We start from the raw sequence: 25,952 nt of genomic DNA, 5'->3' as shown, positions 1-25,952 counted from the left end.
AGCAGAATAAGAGAAGAATTGGGGGGTAAGGTTACCTAGGCACCGCTACACCTGGAATTCATGCACTGCAGTGTTCACAGATGAGTTATCGCAGCAAAGAGATGGGAGCCAGGCATGCACAAGGTACTACAGGATGTGGTTGATGTGGTTCATTTAATAAAAACAAGACCTTGAAAGAGTAGAATCTTTACAGTACTTCATAATTAGATGGGAAATGGCCATGAAAATCCTACAGGCATTTGCTGGTTATCTGATAGCAACTTTAAAGAAGAATAGAATTTAAAGTCCAGTTGTACATTTTTCTTTTACAAAAAGACAAGTGCTCTGAATTTGCTAATCTTTTCTGTGATGACAAGTGTCTGTCAGTAGATTGCTACCTAGCAGTTATTTTTGAAAAAGTAAACATACTTGATGTATTTCAAGGTGAAAGTGATGTTCTAACAGTGGGTGAGAAAACTGCTTTTCAAAAGAAATTTGTGGAGGTTTTGTGAATCTGTTGCCAAATACAATGTAAATGTCTTAGCTACAAAAACTGTCACTTTATATATACTCAAAAAACTTGAAAACAGAAATTTCTACCTTTTTAAAAATCTTCAAGATTGTAATTTTCAGTGGGTTTCAAACTTGTTAAAAATATAAAAATTCAACATCTTCTGATTATTTTGCAACAACAAATGATTGACATCAGGGAGGATGAAAATTTACTACCCAAATTTTAATAAAAGTCTTTACATATGTGGTGGGTGGGATTGAAAAAAATAGCATCATGATTTAGCCAGCAAATGATACATTTCTTGCATTTGGACCTATGTGTCTTTGTGAGACATTCTTTTTAGACCAAGTATCAAAATAATTGAACATGGAACCAGACCTTTGACTCCCTGTGTCACAAAGCGTTAAACCCAGATTTTTGAAAATAAAGAATATCACTATTTTAGTGAGAACAATTTTTTTTTGCTCCATTAATAAATAAACCAAATTATTTTAAAATTATGTTTATTTCATCTTTATCTCATCCGTGTTTATTTTCTATTTTTGTGCATGTTTGATATTGTACACAATACTTTAGTACAGTAGTATATGCGCATTATTTTTAAATAAATACACACGTGTGGGGAGAGTACATGCTCAAAAACCTTTTTTTTGGTAGGGGTGCATGATCAAAGAAGTATGGAGACCACTGCTCTAGGAAGCTATTTAGAATCCTCTCTCATGCTTCTAACATGACGCTTGTTATTTTAACTTTGCTCCCTTCCCAACTCTTTCTAGGGGTTCTTTTCAGCATCGAGGTCACCTCCACTTACTTTGCTGTGCGCAATTACTGGAGAGGCTTCTTTGCAGCCACCTTTAGTGCCTTCGTGTTCCGAGTCCTGGCTGTCTGGAACAAGGATGCAGGTAAGCTAAGAGCCATTCCTGCTCTCTTTGCACAGAAGTTGCTCCGTTCATGCATTATTTTCCATCTTTCTCAAAACCACAATGTTTTTATGGTGTTTGGAACTTCTGCCACAAGACAAGACTTCCAGCGGCACAGAAGGAAGGAGAAAGGGAAGTGTCTTGCCATCTTGTCAGCTGTCTAGTCCAACCTATTCCTAGGAGAGCTGGGGTGTATCTAACTGATAAATGACAGAATATGAGTCCTCAGCAAGGAAAAGACCCCCTGAGGTGGGATTTTTTTGGCCTCTACTCAGAATAGCATCCAGGCTGTAACACAGAGATATCCTGTCACACAGGATGTAATCCTTGATGGAAAGCTCATGGCCTGCTTTGGTTATCTGTTGACTAAAAACAGTCGAGAAAACTGAGATGATTGAATGATTAGGAGAGTACAGGATTGGTAGGATCTGACTGAAGGTCCTGAAAAAATAAAGTGTCTCGAGTAACTGAAAAGCACAAGAGTGACATTTGTTGCAGCACAAGTCAGGCTTGTCCAGGAGAGCATCTCAGCCACTGTGAGAACAGAGTTTTGGTGCAGAAGGCTGCCATTTCTATGTAAATTTCTTCTTTATAATGCTTTTACCTTTTGTTCTTATAATTACATCTATTTTATTGAGCTCCATGTGGGCAGTTTACTTACTTGTAACTGCTGTAACATGTCTCTCTTGACTTCAGAGGGATGGATTTTTTTGGGGTTTGAATATTCTCTGGAATATAGAAAATGACTCCACTTTCTACCTGAATGTAGAAAGTGACTACATTGTTCTTTGTGTAGCACTGCATAAAAGTCAGGTGTATTTAACCATTGGGTCTGTCACAAAAAACCCAAAACCCCTATCTTTCTGTTCTTTCCAGAGAAAAAGATAAGAAACTCAAAGACAGATAACAGGAGATAATTTACTGTCCTTCACTTTGTCTTTTCTGTCTCCCTTCTTGATCTCTCAAATCACTAGAAATTAGTTTAATTTCAAATCACTAGAAATTAGCTTAATCCTGAATCATCTTGACTCCTGTCCCTTCTTCAAAATCATCCAGACAGCTTTAATACCCGTATTAATGGCTCCTTAAGTTCTTCTTCATTGACTGTCTAGGTTAAAAAGTTCCATGATTCAACTGGCTATGAAAAATCATTCCTTTTCACAGTTCTGTATTTCCTTTGTGTTGTCAGTCTCCTTGTCCTTGTATTAAGGAACTAGGAATTTCTATCTAGCTAAGTCATTCATTATTTTATGGTCTTTTATCATATCTGCTCTAACTTGCCTTTCATGTCTTTTCTTGCTCATTTATTTCCCTTCAAAAGTTACACACCCAGTCTTCTCAGTCTCTGTTCATACTCTATTATGCTTGCTACCAGGAAGAAGGAGGTAGGGAAGTGATCACATCAGAATGACAGATGCAAGTAAGTTGTGTAGCATCTCACCACAATTCTTGTATTTCTTAGACCCACAGAATCTTTGCTGGGTTCTTGATACTCATGGCTTTGTTGGCTGGCCTTGCACTGTTACCTGTACATTCCAAATAACTTCTGGTTGTTTGCCAACCACTCTGGCTGGCTGCTGCAGCTTGAGCCCAGCTTTGCCAGTCATGGAAGGCTGGAGTTCTGCAATTTGCAGGATTTCTGTTTTGCCGTGTCCCCAGCTTTCATCTTATTTGCCATAGGATTTCATGCCTTGCCTTCCTCCTGCTCCTTCTGGTTCCTGCTACACATGGTTCAGTGTTATCTTAAAGTTCAAATCTATTTTTAAATAAACGTTCACATTAAGTACTTTCTCATTCCTTTTTACTTCTAGCCTTGTAGGCATTGGACAGATACTCTAAAGTAGTACATTTTGTAGCCAGTGGAGAAAAAAGGGCTTAGACATTTAGGTTCAGGATGGCTTAGTCACACAGGAAAGAGGATGTGGACAGGTGGGATGAATCTGTCTGTGGAAATCTCTTTCTCTCCTCTGGGAGTAGAAATGGAACTAAGAAAGGCACAGACTAAATGCTGTGCCTTTTTTCCTTTTCTCTGGTCATCCTTGCCACCCTGTAGCAAAACTCTTTGAAAATGAGTTCACTATACTTTTTAATGCTCTGCCATTTAGTGGCTTGGACTATCTATTTCCTAAAACTGAATTGAGATGATCCCTTTCTTGGGCTGATCTAACAAAAAAAAGGACATCCTGCTTTTCACCATCTTCCCTCCCCGACTGTTCTTTTAACCCTCCCTGGTGCCATCTCTATGTTTGTTGTTCCCCTCAGTTCAACTCACTTCCCTGGCAAAGGAGTAATCCAGAGAAAGAGCAATAGGTTTTCTGGCAGGTTTTAATGAGGCAAAGGAGCTCAGAGAAGGCTGTGATGTGTCAGTGGGCCCGATGGGAGAGGAGAACAATAGCACAGCCAGGAGGGAAGGAGCAGGGGGAAGAGACAGGGAGCAAGATCTTCCCAGTTTGGATAGTAGAATGCAGTTTTAGGCTTAGCTATCTTAGGTAATGGAACCCACTGAGACCTCATTAAATTATTACTCTAAACCTAGTTCTGTCTGACAAAATAACAAGTACTTAATGTTTCCTGCTATCATATGCTAGATTTTCACTGCTTCTTTTATTTCCCCATTGAACAAATAATTCCTTCATCCAGAGAAAGTTGGGGTTTATAGTCATTCTCATTCAGCTGCACTTCCACTCTGTATAAAATTGCTAATTTATCCTTCACCTGTTGGCACACAGATGTTTATTGTTTCTACACAATAACACACCTCCAGACAAAAGCAGCTCAGGTTTCAACATTTCATTGTAGCAGAGCAGCACTACCAGGAGGGGTGAGCTGGAGAAGATGGGGCTTAGCTGATCTGTTCCATCTCTGATTTCTAAGTCTTTCATTGTTTTGGTACCAGTCAAAAATTTTGAAGCTCTAACTTCAATGAAGATCTAAGTTTTGTTTCTGGAAGGCAATTACAACTGTGAGAGGTGAAACAGCTTTCTCAGCTATGCAGGCATTGCCTGCCTCAGCAAAGAGACCTCTCAGTCAGTAAGAATACCAGGAAGAGCATTTTTTTAATAGTGAATGGATAGTAGAAGACAAGAAAGAAAAGAAAAGAAAATCCTATAAAAATCAGGGATTTTTTAGCTAAAAATAATGCATGCATTCTCAGAAAGCAAACCTAGACCATCTAGAGTACTAGGGTTGCAGGTGCTCAAAAAAAGAACCTACTAAATCAGAGCAGTCTGCCAATCTGTAATAATGTATATAACATCAGGAAACCACATAGGAGCATGTATAAACCAGTTTCCTTGTCTCCCTAGCTTTTATTGCATTTAACTTCTCACCTCATTATTTTCTTTTCTCCTCTATCTTTCATCTCTCACAGTTACCATCACAGCCCTGTTCAGAACAAACTTCCGTATGGATTTCCCCTTTGATCTGCAAGAGCTGCCAGCATTTGCTATAATAGGGTAAGTTCCCAGGAAACTGACACCTTGCTCTACAAAGGTTATATCATCTGTGTTAAGAATTCTTCTGCCAAAAAGTTGCGTACATCACTTTTAGTCACTTTCGTTGTCGCAAATAAGGCTTCTATTTGTTTGAATTCTTCCTTCAGAAATGGTGCCCATGCATCACAATGGCTAAGGAAAGAAATATGGGTATTACTAAGGTGTTTGTTATTTCCTTTCCATGCATCTTTTTCAGAAATTAAGCTTGGAGGTTAAAAAAAAAAAAAAGTAAGTCTAACTTGGTCAAAATTCTGGGAATAGATTTACTGAATAGCCCTTTAATTGTTTTGACATTATCCCCAAATGAACGGATCCAAGAAGTATGGCCTTTTATCATGACAAAGATGGAACAAAAGGTTTAACCTGAAGTTTCCTTTTCACAAGCTCAGAATGATTATCCTTTTTGAGAGAGGTTGGTATACCTGACATGGTGACAAGGATAACCAACAGTACCTGGATTCAGTGAGGAAAAATGGTTCATTTGGAGGAAATGAAAGAATAAACTTAAGAAAAATGAAAATTGGAAAATACTAGAGAAAAGATGAATTTGGAATTACTGTGGGGGGAAATCTCTGGTTAGAGCTTGAGGGAGGCTCCAGGAAAATCACTTCAAGCAGTAACAAAAGGAATACACTGTAGGAACAAACGCCTGTTCTGGCATTGTGAACATATTCTCTTACAAGACCTCCATCCAAGACCAGAAATATATTTGAAGTTTTCCAGCCTATTTTAGTAGGCTGCTCTCCCACTAATTTACTTGAATATGAAATCAAGTGGGGATTTTTGAAGCCATCAGATATATTGAAAAATCTGTGAATACACAGGAGCTTTTGCTAGCAACATGTATTCACTTTGTTCTTCCCCTTAAACAGACTTGCCTAATGAACTTGGAGGAATCTACTGGTTTAGATTGGCAAGGAAAAACATAATCCTTGTGATTTTACAGCTGGTCATTAGAATGCAAAACCTCTTGTCACTATGTTTTGGACAGAGTTGACAGAGCTGGGTTTTTTCAGCATTGCACATAGGCTAGGAAAGGAATATATGACAACTGCAAAATGCTTTCAAATGCCTGGCTATCTAATGTGGTCTTTAAAATAAAAAAACAACCCCAAAGGCTTGGATAGGCGTGGATAAAGTCCTGATGCCAACGCGGAATTCTCCAAATTCTCTTAACATTAAGTCTCAAAGTTGAACTCTCTTTCTACCCAACATATTTCTTCACCTTCACGTGGGACAAGCACTATCAATGGGTAGATCTTGTTTTTCTGGGTAACCAAATGTTAATTTGCATAATCTACATAGAAGGAGCACTTCCAGTTTATTGATAAAATGATATACAGGAATGGAGAGACCTATATTTTAATATAAAACATTATAGAGAAATTCAGTTGACTGTGCAGTCTTTAGGCTTATATTGCCTAAGGCACTGGTCTATTTTAAACACTGTTCTAATCAGCACCGGCTTAAAATATTGAAGAGTAATTCATTGAACCTGTTTGTCTATGAAAAGCTTTATATTTAGTTTAAACAGGTTTCTGTGCAATTTTTAAATGATAAAGCAGGATTATTTTCAATGTACAATTTTTTAAGTATACTAAATAATTCATTGAATGAGATTTGGCAAAAGCATGCATAACATATAACCAAGCAAAAGTCCATTAATTTTAGAAATCAACAGAATGAAAATATTCAGTGTTTATCCTCAGTATTATGTGAGTTATTGCTTGCCACCTAAAATAAAGCTTCCCCTTACCAATTCTAAATGCAGTCTTTTTTCACTCTTCTTTTTCTTTTCATGTTTGAGTATTAGGCCCTATTTATCCAAGTCTCATTAAGCTACAGAGCCTAAGGATCACACCAATTCTTAGAGAACTACACTTTTTTTCTTACTTTATTCAAATCAGGCGCATAAGCCTAAGTGATTAGGATCATAGAGATGATATACTTTGCTTTAGGCACAGGAGTTACCATTGCTATTACTAATTGTTGTAGGCGTATAATTTTACTGAATCAGATTTAAAACTCCCCTCATTTTTACTATTTTCTGTTCCAACCTGATGTTTTAAGTTCTGACAATACTGCTCTTTGCCCGGTTGCTCTTCACGGGCCCTCACTGAGAACTGTCAGTCTCTTTTTAAAATTATTTTATAGATTTTCCCCTCTCAGCAAGAGAAAATTGGTAAAATGGTAGTGTGCATGACAGAGGTCCAAGATAATTTCTTCCCTTCCATCAGGGAGTCAATATCTTCAAATGAGCTGCTGTAGGAGTAACCCTCTAGGTGACATTCAAAAGACTTCACGAGCAGCTGAAGATTAAACCACTTAAACTCATTTTCTTCTTTGATGGTTTGTGTATTACCTGTTGTTTGACATTATTTTATTTATTTTTCTCCATTTTAGCATATGCTCTGGATTCCTTGGAGCCTTTTTTGTTTATCTCAATCGCCAAGTGGTCCTGGGCATCCGACGTCATAAAGCCCTGAGCCAGTTTCTCACCAAATAGTGAGTGCTTGTGAAGACATTCTCTTTAGGGACCAGATTCTTACACCCTACTGGCATTGGAGAGTAGCAAATGCTTTCTGGATGACAGCACACCTATTTCACGTGTAAGATAGTAAAAAGATGAGAAACTGCTCCTGTATGAGAGAGTAAGATCTCTGCAAATATCAAGAGAATTTTTCCGGTACTGGATTTTCCTTTTGGTCAGCTTCCACAGTGTCAAATAGCTTCTTGATTTGGAAGGGAGACTCTGCAATATTTGTTAAGAGGATAAGGCAAACTATTCATTGGACAGAAAATATTTTTAATTAGAAAGTCAATGATCATGCTTCTTAAAATCACGCTGTTTCTGGTTTGTTTGGGTTTTTAGGATCTGTGAAAAATTCAACATTATTTATATTTCAGGAAAATTAAATATAGCTCAAATCTAACGATGTTTTTTAAATATATATTTGTTTTTTAATCAAAGTGTTGGCAAAACTGTAAGGAATGTGCTCCATTCTTATGAAACAAAAGCTGAAACTGATAGTTACCAAACGGTGTGAAATGCAGCATGGAAGTGATGCAAAATAAAAGTCTTTAAAATAAAGTTTTTACAGGACACTTGAAGATACTGTTTTCCCCTCTCTATTAAAGTCCTAACCTCCAAAGTTCATAACTTGGACAAGAAATGGTGGCTAGCTGTAAATGTCTTCAGTCTCTTTACAGAAAAGATCTGATACTATGAGAATTTTTGAAGTTGAGAGGCATGGAGGACTTTATTTCTTATCCAGTTACAGGCCTGACCAGAAGAAAACCACTAAATAAACAGAATTACTTTCTTATGTGGAAGGAAAAATGTCTTTCTTCATCACGTAGTCCCTTACCCACAAACAGCAGCACAGCTATCAAATCAAGTTAATACAGAAGTAGAGCAAAGCCTGAAAAGTGGGAATCTACTTTTCACTGATTTCTCAGATTTTTTAGGTCCTTAGACTGAATCAAATTAAAGGTTATATTCTGTCTTCCTAAATCTCAGCCAGCACTTCCTGTAGGAAACTGTAACTTGCTGAGGGACACATGACAGGATTAGTCCAGCATGTGGAAGCAGTTTAGGCTCATGCTCAGTGCTCGTGCTTGCGAAGTGTCACAGCAGGGCAGGGCATTAAACTGCCAGTAAGAGCACTCCAAAACAACGGAGACAAATACAGAGAGCATCACAGCATTCCTAGTCCTGAAGTGATGGTGCTACAAGAACAGGATGTGAGGCCATATTGTAATAACTTTCTTTCTTTACAGCCGACTGATATACCCTGCAGTTATAACCTTCTGTATAGCGTCTGTGACATTTCCTCATGGATTTGGGCAGTTCATGGCAGGAGAGGTGAGACTCGAAAGTGTATTACCAATTCTGTGCAGTTCTTTGGAATGTTATCGCCTTATCCTCTGCCCCAATAACCTTGTGTCAGGGAAAAGGGAAGGACGATATGGGAGGAGTTTGGACTGAGGAGGCACTATATGATCTCTGCTACCTCCTTCATAGAAAACTTAAAAAAGGTCCAGTCTTCTAAGCAAATAATAAGGAAGATGTTACGCCATGAGTAAAAGTAATTATCTCTTCATGTGTTTGAGTAAAGTTCTGTCTCTCTTCCTGAAGATTAGAAATGCGAATTAAGCCTCATAGTCATGAATTCCCATGGTAAAATCTCCTCCACTTCCTTGCAATACAGATAGAATATTTACTCCATCTAATGTCATGATTCATACCTGTTTTTTTGCTGTTTAGTTGATGCCACGGGAAGCCATCAGCACTCTCTTTGATAACTATACCTGGATCAAACACTCTGGGGACACCCAGATCCTAGGGAAATCTGCTGCCTGGGTCCATCCTAAAGTCAGCGTCTTTGTCACCATCCTGCTCTTCTTCCTCGTGAAGGTAGGAAGCTCAGCTCACCATAACCCTTCTCCACTCAGACTGAATGTTCTTCCCTTTTGTGAAGCAGTTTGTGAAGAGCCAATGAGGCTGCTGGGCATTGAATGAAGCACTACAGCTGCAATGGATTCCTACATCTTCTGATGTGATGTCTGTCCACCTCAAATTACCAAAATTATTAAGGAATATTTTCCTTAATAGAGTGGCCTTTTCTGCTCCCTAGGTAATCCTCCTCAGGCATCCTGCTGAATGACCTTTGGTATCCACTGTATAGCAGCTGGTAGGGAAGGCTAAATCAGGAAAGATTTCTCAAGTCCCAATAAAATAAATACTTGACTAAAAAGCTCTCAGATAATTTACGTTTGATCTAAATGAGGTCTGATACAGTCTATTTGATATTCCTAACTTCAGATAGGAGACAAATAGGAATATGCAAGCACAATCTATAGTTGTGTGAGGCTCAAGGATTTCTTAGAAGTCCATCAAAACTTGATGGAGAAATGCAGCTGGAAACAGTTTTTCTCACTTCCTTGAAAGCAACAGAAGATTAAAAATTCTGACCTGACATGGTCTGTGGAAGTTGCAAATGTTCAGCCTCTGAAAGGATCAGCTATGTAATTGGCATAGGACAGAGAAAAAAAAAAGACTTCTGAAATAAGAAAACATCATATTCCAATGTTCAAAATAAAAGTAGCAAGTAGGAGGTTTTCCTAAGATGAAAGAAAGAAAGATTAAAAAATATCATAGAATAGGTGCTAATTTTTTTATTACTTACTTATTGCAAAGGGGCAGAAGAGCTGAGGCCACCTTGCAATGTCAGTTGAAAATTTAGGTAGATCAAGAACAGCTATCAATGACTGGTTGACACAACTGTTTCCACCTAAAGTAAACACTATCAAATTTCTGACAGGTAGTTAAGGGTTCTCCTTCTGTGATAATCCTTATTACAGCGTACCAAGCAGAAAAGTTCTTGCTTACTCAAAGAAAAGAGGAGTGGAAAGGAGGACTGGACTACAGGGTGTGTCTGTCCTGAGTCCATCTGCCTTTGGAGGAGCTGTACCCTTGGTCACTAGATTCATTGTGACCTAGGTCACATTGGCATTGTCCTGCTAACTAAAGGCTTTCTCTACTCACTAGATAACTGCTCTTGATTTTCTGCTGGATATATTCAGCATTGGGATAGACCACATAAACACGAAACTACTATTTTGACTGTGGGCAAAGGCCTGGCCTGATTCTCCACTGCAGTATAGTCAGTTTTCAGCAGTATTTGGCCAGGTTTGGTACTGCAAAGACAGAGCTCAGTTAGCAGTACTACACCTCAGCAGCTTTCTGGTCTCTGTAGCCAGGCTGGGCACAGAGTGGGGCAGCAGGAAACGCTTCTGCTGCTCAGTAACAACGGCACCCTCTGCCTCTGTTCTAGTTCTGCATGGCTGTTATTGCCACCACGATGCCAATCCCCTGTGGAGGTTTCATGCCTGTTTTCGTACTAGGTGAGTTTCAATTTTGTTTTGCAGCATATTCATCTGACAGGGGGAGAAAATAGGAGAGACACTGCCTACACACCCAGCAGGGTTCATCTGGCATATGAGGAGTCATCACTTGATGTCTATGACAACCTGATTAGCAGTCCATAAGCCAGCCCCTGGGTCTCTGCTTTTGACATTTCCTCAACCCCTGAAACCAAATCCCAAGTAGGTAATCCCTACCCTTTTACATAAGGAAGGCCACACTTGTGCTGAGCCATGGCCTTCTAATCTCTATGCCTCTTCACTTACAGAGAAACTTCCATCCTACAATTCATAGTAGCTCTCCTTTCATCCCTGAAAGCCAGTCAGAAGAGAGAACCTCAAAACTAGTACCCACAATGTAATCTAACTAATTTCTTCTGACTGAAATGTGATAACAGATAAAGTTTATTGACCTTTAAATGGTTTTAATTCCAGTAACAACAAAAAAAATTTCAAAATAATGTGATTCTAATGTTTATAAAGAGAGGCTGAGTTAGACTGAACCATACAAGCTCATGATGTTCATCACTAAGTACCCACAACTCTCAAATGAAATAGAGTTCTCTAAGGACCTCTGAGTTCTGGCAGGCAGCAACTAAACATGAGGCAGTAACCATGCCTTTGCAGTTATGAAGGCTAACCAACATCAGGGCTGTATTAGGAAAAGACCTAGACAGTTTGGATGCAATCTGGAACACTGTGCTGTTTTGTGTCCACCAGTCCAAGAGATCCTTGCAGACTTGTAAAACCTGTCTGAACAAGACATGGGTGTCTCCATCTCACTTTGAAATCAGCCCTTTTCTGAACAGGGGTCAGAACAAGACCTCCAGAAGTCCCTTCCCACAAAAACTCTCCTGTAAGCTATGATTCTAATGTTTAGACATTCACAGAATGAGAGTCTAAAGGGTCTCAAATGTGATCTGGACTGACATTGTACACAGTCTGAAAATATGACCTCCTCCAGCCTGGGAATCCCAGCCTGGGAATCCTCCAGCCTAGGAATCACAACTACTGCTGTGCCTGGTGTGCCCAAGTGAATGAATGAGGGGTCAACTGTATTTACCAGTCTTAGTACCCTTTTTTCCTCTTGGAGTCTAAGTTCTGTATTTTTTAACTGAGAACTAGTCTTTAGTTACCAGTGTCATTTTAATGTAAGTTTTGGTTTTATTTCTGTTAAAAAATATCCAAGTGATTGCCCAGCATAGCTGCACAGCACAGACTGGATGTTCCTTAAATGTTAACTCCATAACTGTCAGTGATATTTTTCAGGTGCTGCATTTGGACGTCTCATTGGGGAAATCATGGCATCACTTTTTCCCAACGGGATCCTCTTTGATGACATTCTCTACCAAATCTTACCTGGAGGGTATGCTGTCATTGGTGAGCCTCCATGTCTTCCTTTTTCCTCACCTGGTCCCACTGCTGTAATTTTCCTGGTTGACATGATGTGCTGTTCCTATATGACAGTCTTCTTCTCTCCCTATTCCTTCTCCTACCTGGGAAAGGTGCAGCAGCTTTGACGGGAGCAGTGAGCCACACTGTCTCCACCGCTGTCATCTGCTTCGAGCTGACGGGTCAGATCTCTCACATCCTGCCCATGATGGTGGCTGTCATTCTTGCCAACATGGTGGCCCAGAGTTTGCAGCCCAGCCTCTATGACAGCATCATCCAGGTGAAGAAGTTGCCCTACCTGCCAGACCTGGGCTGGAATCACATAAGGTATTAGTAGCAAAACAGGTGGAAACAGGGAGTGGCAAGGAAATAAAGCAGGAGAGGGATAAGACCACAGGACCACAGGGGAGTAAAAGGTTACGAAAAGGGTCCAGTACTACAAAGGAATTAAGAAGGCACAATAGGCCTGCAGTTAGAAAAAACAAGTGATGGAATAGAATTAGGTTTCATACACAAAAATGGAGAAAAGTCCTCTTCTTTTTTTCACTGAAAGCACAAGTCTGAATGACCTGCAATGTTACTAAATTTGTATTGATGTTTCCAAATTGCTTCAGCTTCAAAATTTGACAATCATGAGTCTCATTTATCTAAATTCAGTGAGGTTTGGATATTTTTTCCCCAGCAAATGTTTTAAATACTTTATTTGGGTATTTTGCTTGAAGCAAAACTCAGTTATTCCTATAAATGTCTTCCCCTCTCTAGTATATATCATATACATGGGTATGTATATAAAAACCATCCATACATATATGTATACATGTGTGTATTTTATGGTGAGGAGTAACAGAGTGGAATACAACTGTAATGGAAATCCAGTTAATCTGTATTTATCCTCTTGGAAAGTCCTCTGGTTACTCTCACAGAAGATCATTTGGCAGCTCTATTTTGAGCACTTTTTTAAAAAGTAGTCATTTGGGTATTTCTTTAGAGAATTTTTAATATGCTAACTCTTCCTCTTATCATCCCCAAATTCACAGCAAATACAATATCTTTGTTGAGGATATTATGGTCCAAGATGTGAAATTTGTTTCCTCCAACTGTAAATACCGAGACTTGCAAGAGGTACTCCAAAGCACCACAGTGAAATCTTTGCCTTTGGTGGACTCGCCAGGTAGGCAACGTGGAGAAACTGGTCCTTCCTGAAGACTGTCTCAGCTTGGAGAAACTAGTTTTCAAATTACATGGTGTGAAGCAGGCAGTGCGACCTACCACATAAAAAAAAAAATCCTAAAAATCTCCCACTGCGGATGATGTATGGCAGGCGGCTGTTTCAGCTGGCCAGACAGGGAAGCTGGAGTGTGGGCAGTGAAGCAGATCCAGCACATAAGGGAGATGTGTGGGAAGTCCGTAGACTGAACTGTGACAATAGGGCCCTCCTGGGATCCTGCATGAGCCAAGAGCATGCATGGGATGGCACAGCTCAGGATGGCGAGGTCCCTTCCTAAAGCCCCACAGCCTAGGAGCCACCACAGGGCGGGTCAGTGACTCTCGTAGTATGAACTAGATAGTATGAACCTGAGCACCTGGAAGAGGCTGGAAGGAGGAAGGGGTGACGTGTGGAAGGGGACCTTCAACACCCTGAGGTGGTTTAATGGCTTCCCTGCTCTGTGTTGTGCAGAGTCCATGATCCTCCTGGGGTCCGTGGAGCGGTCGGAACTGCAGGCTCTCCTCCAGACACACATCAGCCCAGAGCGGCGACGGCTCCTCAACAGAGAAATGCAGCAGAAGCTGAATGAGGCACCCTACGATGGACCCTGGGCAAACCTGCCCAAGCTGAAGCACGAATCTTTTGCTTATGTCGATGAGGATGAGGATACAGAGGAGAAGGGAGAGGTGAGGAGTGGGCAGACTGCAACGTAGAGACTGCTTAGAAGCAGTCAGGCATTTGGGGAGGCTGAGAAATAAATGGCACAAGGTGGACTTCATTTTCTCTCCTTTCCGTAACAGCTGCCTCGGCCTCCAAGTCCCACTCCCAGTTACCCAGAGGAGCCAAATGGCCCAACAAGTCCTCTTAAACAAATGCCTGAAAGCTTGGAGCCCCAGCAACACTCAGGTATGGTAACTTCTGTCACGGCTCAACCATATCCTAGCCAGCTTGGGGAAGCTTTCATGCTAACTGTGTGTACCTGCCTGTGTGAAGGGCTGGTTTCCCAGAGACTGAGAGGAGGAGCTTCCTCTGCTGCTCCTGAATGACACTTTGTTAGTGCACCCCAACATCAGTGTACCTGGAAATACCTTCTGTTATGATCCCTCAGGCAGCACAGAATAAGTAGGCGCACCAAGGATGGACTCTCTCTGTCTCCCCACTCCATTCTTTGCAATAACAACTCCTTGGACATTTTCTGTAGAGTCTGCATAGAACAGTCCCATCTCTTGGCTCCTTCACCACGTGAGTGAATCTCCCTGGGGAAAGCAGCCTGAGAGCTAAACATCTGCACTAATTTTTTGAGTAGCTTAGGCTGCTGTTCAGCCATCTCCAAAACTGAAAGGCTCCTCCCTTGGACAAACTCTTTGATTCAGCTGCATCAATGTGATGGACAAACATTGATGTATTGTGTTCTTTTGTGGCACACCCCAGCCTGTATTAGCTTTGCTTTCAAGACTGTACTCATAGCTCCTTTCTGATTCACTTTTCATGTATATGTGATGCAGGATGGTGGGTTGTTTTTACCCCTTATGCACCCTGAAATATGCAGAGAGTGAGTAACCACAGAGATGCAGCCCAGTCTTGAGAATAAGTACAGAGGATAGGGCTTTAACTCATGCTTTTAGGCACCCAAGTATTACATGTAATAGAGCATATAGCACATTCTGGTTCATTAACACCCCTCATGTGTGACTAAACCTCTAAGGCATAGAAAAATCCACTCTATGCTTCCAGAGCAGTGGAGTGGTGGGTCAGCCATCCACCTATCCTACCAAAGCAGAAAAAGAACCACATATGAAAACAAGGACAGTGTGTGAAACATTTTATGTGAAGCTAGAACTGGGTGACCCAGGAATGACATGAGGAAGTGGAACAGCAACGAATTAATGAGACCTTCCTTTTCTTTCTTTAGTTTGGCTCACAGCTATCACTGTTTCTGACCAAACTTCCTCCACAGCCTTGTCCACAACAGCACCAGGCCTTGTATCCTTCTCTTTGCTAACTCCTTGCCTGGGAGTATAATTCTGATATTTTCTATTCCCATCATTCCACTGCTGGCAGAACGCATGGACTCCTCACCCCTTGGCACCTGTCACATCCAGTTTGTTGATACGTTTTGTTGCATGGGAATATTAATTCTGGAATGTCCCAGACACCATCTTACAAACTGAATGCCAGACTGTGACTGGCTCAGCTCTGTTGTGTCCCTCACAGCATTTCCCAGCCTGCCTTGGCTAAGAGGATGCGATAGGTGTGGAGCTTTGTATTTTTGTCTCTCATGTGTTCTTCTCATCTGTTCTTATCCACATGTTTGTTCTCATCCTTCAGGCAGTTTCAGGAGTCTGAGGAAACTGATCCAGCAGCTCTTGTGCCATTGCAGCCATCCACATGAAACAGAGAGCACCATCCAGGTTAGGGCTGCAGACAGCCTGGTAGTACCCTGAAGAAGAAAGGGAATGCAATGGAACTAGAAACTACTAGTTGAGACATTCAGGATTTGGCTAAAGTATGGACACAGTTATGTTCCTGAACTCTGACAGTATCAGTGGGGAACTCCCTTCAAGGAGAAAGGGTGTGATTACTGCAAAGGAGTGTGCATCTTCCTAAAGAGTCACCTGTGCTCAGGTGTCAGGCTACCATCGTGATTGAGTTTGGGCATCTTTTCTCAGTGAAAAAAAATTAATGATATTTTGGCTAACATGCAATAAAAAGCAGTTCTATTCCATTTGGCAAACAGTTTTGGACAGATGGAGAAAAATGAAAAAAAAGCACTTTTGGCTCTTGCCATGTTAAATGCCCTTGGTTATCTGACACATCTGCACAGGGTTTGGAGATAACAGACAGAGCTTATGTGAGACCCATCCCCTCCAGGGCAGTAGCTGGACCCCATGTGGGATATCCTGAGAGCACCTAAATCAGTATTAGATGGCCATATTTAGGCACCTGAATTGCTCCAGCAGAACTCCATGGTGAATTGTCACTGGCAAGGGAAGCACGGCAAGGGCAGAGTACACAGTATAATGGATGAGTATAAAGAAAATCTAAGCACTTGGAAAATCTAATACACCATTTGGAACAAAAAGGGGACCACATGGGGTGAGGAGGCTGTGCAGATTTTCCCTTTCTGTACTCTGTGAAACTGTGGGATCTTTGGCTGTCCTGAATAGTGTTTTCTCCTACAGGAGCCAGTGGAAGTCATTGAGACAATGACACCAGAAGAGGTAAGATGAGGTGCAGAAATGGAGTGAGGTCATGTGAGTGCTTCTTATACTCATTTCCTGTCACTTGCAATACTCCAGGAACCTCAGTGATTGACAGACAAAGCCATAGCCAAAATTATTTTCTTCCTGGAGTGGCACAGTGGGCAAGTCTCACCCATAAGAGAAGAGATTGGCTAGATGTGCTGGTAAGACTGCCTAATCTGATCTAGCTTTGAAGTCAGCCCTGCTGCATCAGGGTTTTAGACTAGAGACCTCCACAGGTGCCCCCTCATCTAAATCCTTCTGTGGGCCCATGTTGTTCCTTCATTTCTCACACAATGGACCACTTATATTGCAACAAGGGGAAGATGCACTCAGAAAGGAAAGCTAAAGATGTTCACTCCCTCTTTAAGAAGGAAAAAAACAAAACCCCATCTTCTCAGAAAATCTCTGAACTGTCCTGTTTCCACAGGGACTTGACATCTGGCAAGAAAGGGATGGGAAACCTGAGGGGTGAGATATAATGGACAAGATGAATGCTGCACATAGGAAGGAAGAAGCATTAACAGGAGGAGAGGACTAGTTTGGGTACACAAGACAGCAATGCTGCAGGTAGCTGCAAGAGTGACCCCCCTTCTTTCCTGTGTCAGATAGATGCTTGGGAACAGGAGGAGCTGAACAAGAGCGTGTGCTTTGACAGCTGCCGTGTAGATCCCTCCCCTTTCCAACTGGTGGAGAGAACTTCCCTGCACAAGGTGAGTGCAGATATCTCCCTGAGGCAAACATCACTTTTCTCCACTCATTCCAAGTCCAGTCTATGACATTTCTTCTCCTTGTCTTCACCTACAACTACTATCACCAGCCACTTTCACATCGAGCTACAGCAGTGAGTTTGTTCCTCTAATCTTCTGTGTATATCTCCAATCTCCTGCAAAATGAAAGCCTTTGTGATAAGAGGTCTGAGTCCATTTATTTAAAAAGCTTTTGGACAAAAAGAAATAAATCTGCTACATTGACAGCAGCACTGTGTGCCTTGCTGCTGGGGCATTACACAGATTGACAGTCTGCCCTGTCAGTGTGCAGCACAGGAATGAGCACTCCTGGATTTGTCAGGGTGTTTCTATCAGGGTGTAGATTCTGCCTGTGTCACAGGCTCTTCATGGAACTGAAGCACAAGGAAAGAGGAAGCTGGATCATGCAACGCCTAGAGTCAGCATAGGATGACAGGGGAGTAAAGCAGTCATTGTGTGTCAGGAGGAAGATAGGACTGGGCTTTCACTCAGTGGAAAGGGAAAGCAGCCTACTGAAGCAAAAGTGCACAGTGCATGCTTTTCTCAATATTCAATGTGAATGGTTAGCATAGGCCTAAAATTAATTAATTACTGTTAAGATCTCAGCCTTGAGCAAAACAAGAGTAAGCTAGCATATAGTTCAGAGGAGTTTTCTAAAGGGGTAGGTGAAGTCATCTGAAAACCACTAGCATTTATCTTTGAGAATATAGGCTTACAAAAAAATATACTTGAAGGCTGATCATGGGGAAAGTTTTGTACCTGTCATACAAAAGAGCAAATGAGAAACTCTGAAATAAATACACAATTATGCTAACTCTTCCTCTTATCATCAAAAAAAACCAAAAAAAAAAAAAAAAAAAAAAACAAACCAAAAAAAACCCACAAAACTCCAAAACCAACAATCCAGGAATAAATAATCAAACTATATGAAGTATGCACAGTTAGAGCTATGAGACTACTGACAGTGAAAAGAATACCACAGTTTATCATGACCAAACTATATTTAACCAGTCTGGTTTTCTTTTACACTAGAGTAAAACGTCTTGTTCTTGAGAAATCAGATTTTTCCTAGTTTATACTTGAACATGACATTCAGTATCTCATGATGCTAAAAAAAGGTCAAACACTAGCTGTGACAGAATGATTTCATGTAAGGCTTCAGGTAAAGTCCAGCTAGAGCTCAGCTTCAAGAACTTGGAGGTTGGAAACATGCCAGAGATGAGCACTGAGAATGTGGAAAGTTTTGGAAACACAGATTTGTGAATAATAGGAAAATAATGGGGTATATTTAGGCTGAAGAAAAGAAGACTGATAGCAGTGTGGTATCTGTCCTTTCAAGGAGACTTTCTAAGAGAAAGGGAATAACTTGTTCTCAGTGTTCTCACTGCACTGGATAAGCAGCAACAAGCTTAAGCTTTCACAGAAAATATTCTGGGACAGGAAAAAAGAAATCCTCTATTGATAAGGAAAGCGCTGCAGTAAGTAACCTAAGCAGTTTTTGACTTTACATATTACTATATGGTAGCTCAGTTTCCAGCACCAAAATGAAACAGGATCTGCATAGGTCTCCAAATGCACAACAAAGGGTGTTGTATCAGAATCTCCACCAGCTGCAGGATGAGAATGACCCTGAGAATGTGCTCTCCATCATCAGCACAGTCCCAACTACAGCTGCACAGCAGAAGGAGCAAAGAGCAGTATTTAGCAGATACAAAAGGGGAAGAAGGGAAGACGTGATTTCTCACTGGGATAACTGCATAGTTTTGTGTCTTTGTGATTTCCGTTTCTAAATCCTGAGTCCCAGATCTAGCAGCAAGTTCTGTGTTGCCCATTTCCCAAGCCCCTGAGATGGTCTCTTGTGGTTTTGCTCCTAGACGCACACATTGTTCTCACTGCTGGGCCTCAGCCATGCCTACGTAACCAGCATGGGGAAGCTGAGGGGAGTGCTGGCTTTGGAAGAGGTGAGTACACATCCTCCGCCATCCTCTTCAATAACTGCAAGTGTCCTGTGGATCACTGCAGTAACTCACAGGTGCTGCAGGTTCCAGCTGGGAATATATATAACTGCAAGTGCTACGTTTTCAGTTCAGTGTTGAATTCTGAGTCTGCTCTTTGGAAGCCACGAAAAGGAATGGATGACTGCATTTCAGAGGAGGCAGCAGGTGTTGTTTACAGGGATGTTAACAAGTTCATCTTTTGCATGAGTGCAGGCTTAATAGCCACTCTTAACTGAGTGGATATTACTGTTTCTGAAAGAGGTGTGGAATTTGTTGTTTGCCATGGAATCTTTCATTACATCACCAGTGTAAAAGATTATCTCCACAGGCCCCAGAGGTAGAGCTGTGACTCTGTTTGTGATCCCTTTACCCTGGGGAGTAGATGAACTTCAGCTGGGTAGGGCTGGGCTAGATCCCTTTCATGTTTTTTTTCTAAAGTGTTTCTCTTTTTCCAGCTCCAGAAGGCGATAGAGGGTTCCACCCGCTCTGGGGTTCGTCTCCGACCACCCCTTGCCAGCTTCCGCGACATCAACCGGACTTCCATCAGCACCAAGGTGGGGCAGGACGCTCAGGCGTGGAGCCGGGAAGACGACGGCACGGTGGCAGCAGAGCAAGCAGCAAACCTGGGCACTGAGAGCCCTCTGCCCCCCTGCTCACACTCCCCCCAGCCCTCACACTCACAGGAAGAGGGGGAAGTCCCCAGCTCCGCTTATGCCACGGATACTGAGCTGGAAGAGATGGAGCTGACAGGGCGAGTTGCTGAAAACATCTCAGACATCCTCAAGGACATAAACCTACGTACCACTGACCTGGATGAAGATGAAGATGAGGATGAGGATGTTCCTTTATAGTTGATGTGAGGGTAGCAGTCCATGACACTCTTCAGTGAGCCAGTCTTCTTGTGTTTGCTCCTCCAAGAGAAGCTTTTGGATGCTCTTTGCAATCCCCACAGAGGAATGATACAGCTGGGAGGAGGGAAATCAGACTGACCCTTTCTTCTGATGCTTTCCCTCTGTGCAGACTGTTGGGCTGCTGGACTATTGGGGCACGTGCAGGTGTCAGATGTGGACTGCAAGGAGCCCGAGTGCAGGCAGAGCACACTGTAACAGGACATGGATACTGCTGACACAGTCAGGATGCCCTGGCTCAATCTGCCATGTGGAAAGTGGAGGAGGATCAGCTCTCACTCGCCACTGGTGCCGTCCTTCCAGCCACACCAGGCCTGCAGGCAGCAGTGTACCACAGCCAGACCTCCAGCCTAGAAGCATACTGCTGCTTCTGACTGCCACCCTGTCCATGCTGCTGCAGCTCCTTTTCACTGGCTCTTATCTTGCACCCCTCCCCAAACATTCCCATGTAGAACATTTTTATTCTTTCTCAATTTTTACTCTGGGATTTTCCTGGATGGGGATGCAGTTAGGAGCTTCTCCTCTGTCCTATAGCTGAGCCATGCCCTAAGAACAGATGGGAGGAAAGTATTTGGTGTACGTCTCATGTCTTGAATTCAGCCAAGGCTTTAGAAAACACTGGAAGGGAAAAAAGCTTCTTTGTTTTCCCATCATCTCTGAAATTTTAAAACAGAATGGGAAAATCTTAAGTGAGGGCATCCTCAGTGCTGGGGGAAGAGGAGTAAAACAGCATCTGTGTACCTATATTTCAAATAACTGTTTGTCTCTCTGAATCACTGTTCATAACTTTCCACAGTTATAGTCTTAAAATATAAGAACTCAAGAAAAAAAAAAAAATTATGGAGTGTTAGCAGGCTGCCAAGAAATACAGCAGAGGGAAGACACATTTTCTACACTTTGAAAACAGGTTTCTTTCTGAAAACTCCTGCTCTCTTTTCCTGGTAATTCTACCCTGCCTACTTTCCACATATTTCTGCATACCTCATATCTGAGAATTCCAGCTCTCACTTTTGCCAGCTTGTCTCTGTTGTGACTAACAGCAGAGACCTCAACCCTTGTCTGCAGCATCCCTCTCTATTCCAGTTCTAAATCTGGAGCAGATCTGCATCTTGCAAAAAGATGTCTTGTCAGTTCGTGTCATGCATGCAAAACCTTGGCATCCAAAGGTAAGATGCTGCTTTGTTTAATTCACTGCTCTTGTGAGGTTTTCTCAGTAAACAGGCAAAACCAAATTCTGTGTATTCTGCAGCTTCTTCTAACAGTCTACATCTTTTTTCTACCATATTTTTGGTGTCTCGTACCACTTAGATGCAGTCCCAAGCAGCCTATTAGACGTGTTTCCACTTATCAACAACAGAGAAGAAATCCAGGCTCAGAAAATACGTTCTTGGGGGTAATCTCATTCCCCTTCCTGGTATTAGTAAACCATTATCCATCTTAGAGTGACAAGTTCTACTTTAACATGTGATTTTCTATAAGCTGTCTCAGGAGCAAGTCAAAAATATCATTACTTCTAACCCAGTCTCCAAAGGAAAATTCCCTCCTGGCTTTAATTCCAAGGATTGACCTTGCACCAATTTCTCTCTGATGATGCTTATGGGTGGGAGAGTCTGTGACAAGCTTACAGTAGAAGGAAATCTTCCCTGCTAGTCTCTTGCAGAGAGACAAATTCATTCTTGCCGTCTGGAGTTCAGAGCCCACCACGTCTGTTGTGTTTTAGGCACAAGATCACCCTTGATAAGCTAACTGGGGACAGCCTTCCCTGCCTCAATGATGGTCTGTCCTCCGGGAGCCACCCTGTCCTTGTGAGGAGACAGTGCTGATCTGAGGGCAAGTCCCAGAGGGGCACGTTTGTGTCTGCCAGGCATCAGCACGGCCTCCCCTCCACCTCTGAGTCACCTTCCACTGCCTGCAGGGAAGAGGCAAAACACCTGCCTTTTTTTTAACTTTTTTTTTTTTTTTTTTTTTTTTTTTTTTTACTTAGGAATTGTGATAGTCCCTTATATAAGCAGAGGAGAAAGAACATTCCTTTTACAATATTCAGTGAATGACAACACTGAGGCTAAATCTGGTCTGAGGGTCCAAGCACACCCAAGAAGGATGAGTTTCGCCAAGTCATCCCCAGCCTCACTGTGCAGATTTATATTTTACAGCTTAACCACAGGCTTCCACAGATGAGACAAGGAGAAACTTTGAGGCTGGAGTCAGCACACCTCCCCCTCCTCTCCCCTGAATACAGATATATGCTCTGCTCCAGTCCCACACTTCTACAGTGTGCTACAGAAGAACTGGGATGTGACTGGCTGAGAAAGCAGATGGGAGTCTAAATCAAAGCCAGCGAGTGTGTGAGTCATGACAGACAGATTGTGGGCTGGGGGAGATGAAGCTGGAACAAAAAATGATGCACATGGAGAGAGGCTTGGGGAGTGAAACACTGGCTAACCTGGGAAGCTTCTTGAGGCTCATCACTTGAGATTGCAAGAGAACACACGTGTGCCCACACATGCACACACAGGTACCTCTCCATTCCTTTTGCCTTTAGCTGTCCCTGGGTTACTGTGAGGAGCAGGATTGCTCTCTGGGAGGGGAGCTGAAAGGTGGCTGTAACTGCTGCTCTTTGCAGACACTACTCAAGATCCATTCCAGGTATTGCCTCCACCCATGGAACAGCAGCATCTATCTGCACCATTTTCTCACCTTTATTCATACATGAAAATGTGTAAAGAGCCAGGATGGGCGAAAAAACACTCTGCAAAGATGATTTGCAAAGGCTGAAGTTGTTTCCACTTCCATCTTATCAATAAAATCTTCACTGAGTTGATGCCAAGTACATTAATAGGTGCAAAATGTGCAGTAAAATAATACTAAGCCTACCTTTGTCAAGGGAACTTTAAGCTTGTGCCCTCTCAGGCTATCCCACTACACCCTCTCAAAGTTTAAACTTGAAACCTTTGTCCAACAAACAACGTCACACTGATCTGTCACTCTAAAACCTGCATCTCCCATCCTATCCCAATAGCACAGATTTGATTCGCTACAGGGAAAAATCTTTTTTTCTCAACCCAAAATATCCCCAGAATTTGTACCAGCTGTGAGGTCTTCCCATCCAGACAGAAATTCACATCTAGCAAAAAAAACTGAACTCTTCCTTTCACATGGCACTCAAGGGTGAAAGCAGAGTCTTGTTTTCAAATGCATCAATATAAAGAATTCAAAAAACAGGGAAGACTTAAGGTTGGTAAGACAACAAGTGCAACTTTAGGTAGGTATGACATGGCTAAGAGACTTGGCCATGAGCTGAATGAAGGAGCAAACACATGGGGATGAACTACTGAATAACAAGAAATATTTGCCTCGACAAAGTATCAATTTTGATTGACATTTGAGACTAAAGAAATTCTAATTTTCTAAGCCTATAGACAAAAACAATTAGGACAGGCAGAAACATAGAGACAGAGTCCATAAAAACAACATCCCCCTTCTGCTCAGTTATGCAGATACTGTATAGAAGTGTGTCTTTTGTGGCCAAAGAGTACAAGACCAGCAATAACCAGCTGAGCAAGAGAAGATCCCTCTTTGCCAAATTAGTCCAAACCCAGGAAGGGTACAATTAAAAACACACTACTAAAAATACAGTCACAGCAAGCACTAAGTTGCTCATGGCCACATAAGCAGGTACCTGGGCAGAGCTCTCAAAAAAATATAATCAACACTAGAGACCAATAATTAAAATTTACACATACAAGATGTGCCTGAGCATTAGGGTTAGGGTCTTAAGACATTATGCAAAACTGTTTAATGCTGTGTTTGTGGGAGACAAGCTTAAACTAGTCCTGACCGTGAGCTACAGGCTGTTCTTGTGTGTCCTCGCAGCCACTGGAGAGACAACCCTGTGCATGTGCACTCAGCCACACACACAAACATCACCTCTGTCAAATCATGGCTGTGCAGTAGCAGAAAACTCTCCAACTCGGTTTCCTGTGCCTTGAGCCACATCCATCCTTCCCTCAGCTTGCTGGATGTCACCAAGTCCCAGTGCAGCTCCATTGTAAGACCAACAAGACTGCTGTGGACACTGCTGACGGCTAAGTGAGGTAGAGCCTCAGTCAAACCTATTACTAGTTCAAGCAGTGGACTTTCAAATGAGCATTTGCTCCCATCCCAGCCTTTTTAGTGTGCTGCTAGTGCAAACATCTGCTGTGTAGTAAAACCAGCTACAGAAACATATCTAGCCGACTAGAAGAATTGCACCTGATATGGAAGACAATGTCCAGCTGAGGAAAAGTCCAGTAGCAAATTCATAAATGAAACAGAATGCAGAGAAATGAAAATGTGAATTGCCTACTTTAGAGGAACAACCACCTAAGTACTGCTAGTGTCTGACCCTTTACTGAATGGCTACTCAGTTTGAAGAGCAGAAGGGAAAGCTACAAGGTATACTGAGATAGAATTAAAGCCACATAAACTCAAGGCAGAAGCTTTTCAGGTTTTTTCCACACAGAAACAAATGCAAAAGACAGTAATGGAAGGTTAATGAGAAATACATTTGAAATGTAAAAAAATCTGCTTTCTTCTTCCCCCTCAAAGTACCATAGTGCACTTAAGCAAACAGGCTGTGAAAAGAAATGGGAGCTGAGATGGCTGGATTGTGACCAAACATGTCAGGAATCCTATGCTTAACCCAAACTGGCAATTTCTCTGGCACAGAAGATAAGATCTGTCTGAGGAACCATGCAGAAAGTACCCTTGCAGCTGGCAAAGTGCAGATCCGGTGAGGTGTACAGCAGGAATGCTCTTATGCCCTTTTTATTTACCCTTCTCATTAATCACTTAGAAATAACATATGAGGTATGGTAAAACAGCAACGTGAGAGAAACATATGGCAGGTTTGCCATCTAGTCTAACAAAGAAATAAGCAGAAAGTGGAGAGCCTCAGGCAGATAGCATAGAATAAGGTTCATGCTGGGGCTAAGCAGCTAAATCCAGAGAAGATGAACTGAACTGAGGGGTAAGTCTAATCTAGTATGATGACAAGAGAGTTCTTTTAGGTGAAACATTCAGCAGCTGGATAGCATCTTTGCAGAATAATGTGAAATTAAAAAAAAAGGATGTTTTTCCTATGCAGAGGTATAACTTCCAGGGCCAGAGACATTTTGTTTTCCTAGAGACTCAAGTCTTAAACATATATGGAATAAATTATTTCATTTGACACACTACATTTCAAAAAGAAAGTAGTTTAGAAGCCATTTGGGAAAAAAAAAAAAACAGCAAAAACCACAACATCAACAATATCATCAACAACAAAACAATACAAACAAAAACCACACACAAAACCAGGAGAGAGTACAGGGGAGACTTACAAGGATTGACAAAAATAAAATTTACAAAAATAAAATTTAAAAAAACCCTCAAAAAACAACAAACAAAAACCTAAAGCGGTTAAGTAAGTGTGTCTTATGCAAGTCACAATTAATTCTATGAACATAGTTATGCAGACATACATACCAAGTGGTGGGTGGCAATCTATTTGGTAGCAAAAGCAAGTAAACTGGAAAGAAGCAAATTGAATTCAAACAGAACACAGAAAGCAAAAATCAGTGCAATAGCCCTGGTTGTGAAATATGC

At 41.7% G+C, this 25,952-nt stretch overlaps 1 protein-coding gene across 1 annotated transcript in view; it reads left to right on the top strand.

The window, feature by feature from the left end:
- The window catches only part of CLCN1 (chloride voltage-gated channel 1), a 36,191-nt gene extending 13,980 nt beyond the window's left edge, over nt 1-22,211 (top strand). Inside the window, exons 6-21 of the mRNA XM_041469491.1 lie at nt 1,270-1,395; nt 4,784-4,868; nt 7,311-7,412; nt 8,688-8,772; nt 9,175-9,324; nt 10,745-10,814; nt 12,102-12,212; nt 12,338-12,551; nt 13,262-13,395; nt 13,903-14,117; nt 14,232-14,337; nt 15,760-15,842; nt 16,614-16,652; nt 17,282-17,386; nt 19,297-19,383; nt 19,875-22,211. Coding sequence (XP_041325425.1) covers nt 1,270-1,395; nt 4,784-4,868; nt 7,311-7,412; nt 8,688-8,772; nt 9,175-9,324; nt 10,745-10,814; nt 12,102-12,212; nt 12,338-12,551; nt 13,262-13,395; nt 13,903-14,117; nt 14,232-14,337; nt 15,760-15,842; nt 16,614-16,652; nt 17,282-17,386; nt 19,297-19,383; nt 19,875-20,270 — 2,108 coding nt within the window. The 3' untranslated portion in view covers nt 20,271-22,211. The remainder of the gene's footprint in view (nt 1-1,269; nt 1,396-4,783; nt 4,869-7,310; nt 7,413-8,687; nt 8,773-9,174; nt 9,325-10,744; nt 10,815-12,101; nt 12,213-12,337; nt 12,552-13,261; nt 13,396-13,902; nt 14,118-14,231; nt 14,338-15,759; nt 15,843-16,613; nt 16,653-17,281; nt 17,387-19,296; nt 19,384-19,874) is intronic.
- The last annotated feature ends 3,741 nt before the right edge of the window (nt 22,212-25,952 follow it).

The sequence above is a fragment of the Pyrgilauda ruficollis genome, unplaced genomic scaffold (genome assembly GCF_017590135.1).
Source record: "Pyrgilauda ruficollis isolate IOZ18807 unplaced genomic scaffold, ASM1759013v1 scaffold235, whole genome shotgun sequence".
NCBI classification, from domain to species: Eukaryota; Metazoa; Chordata; class Aves; order Passeriformes; family Passeridae; genus Pyrgilauda; species Pyrgilauda ruficollis.
This window is presented reverse-complemented; position numbering and strand designations above follow the sequence as displayed.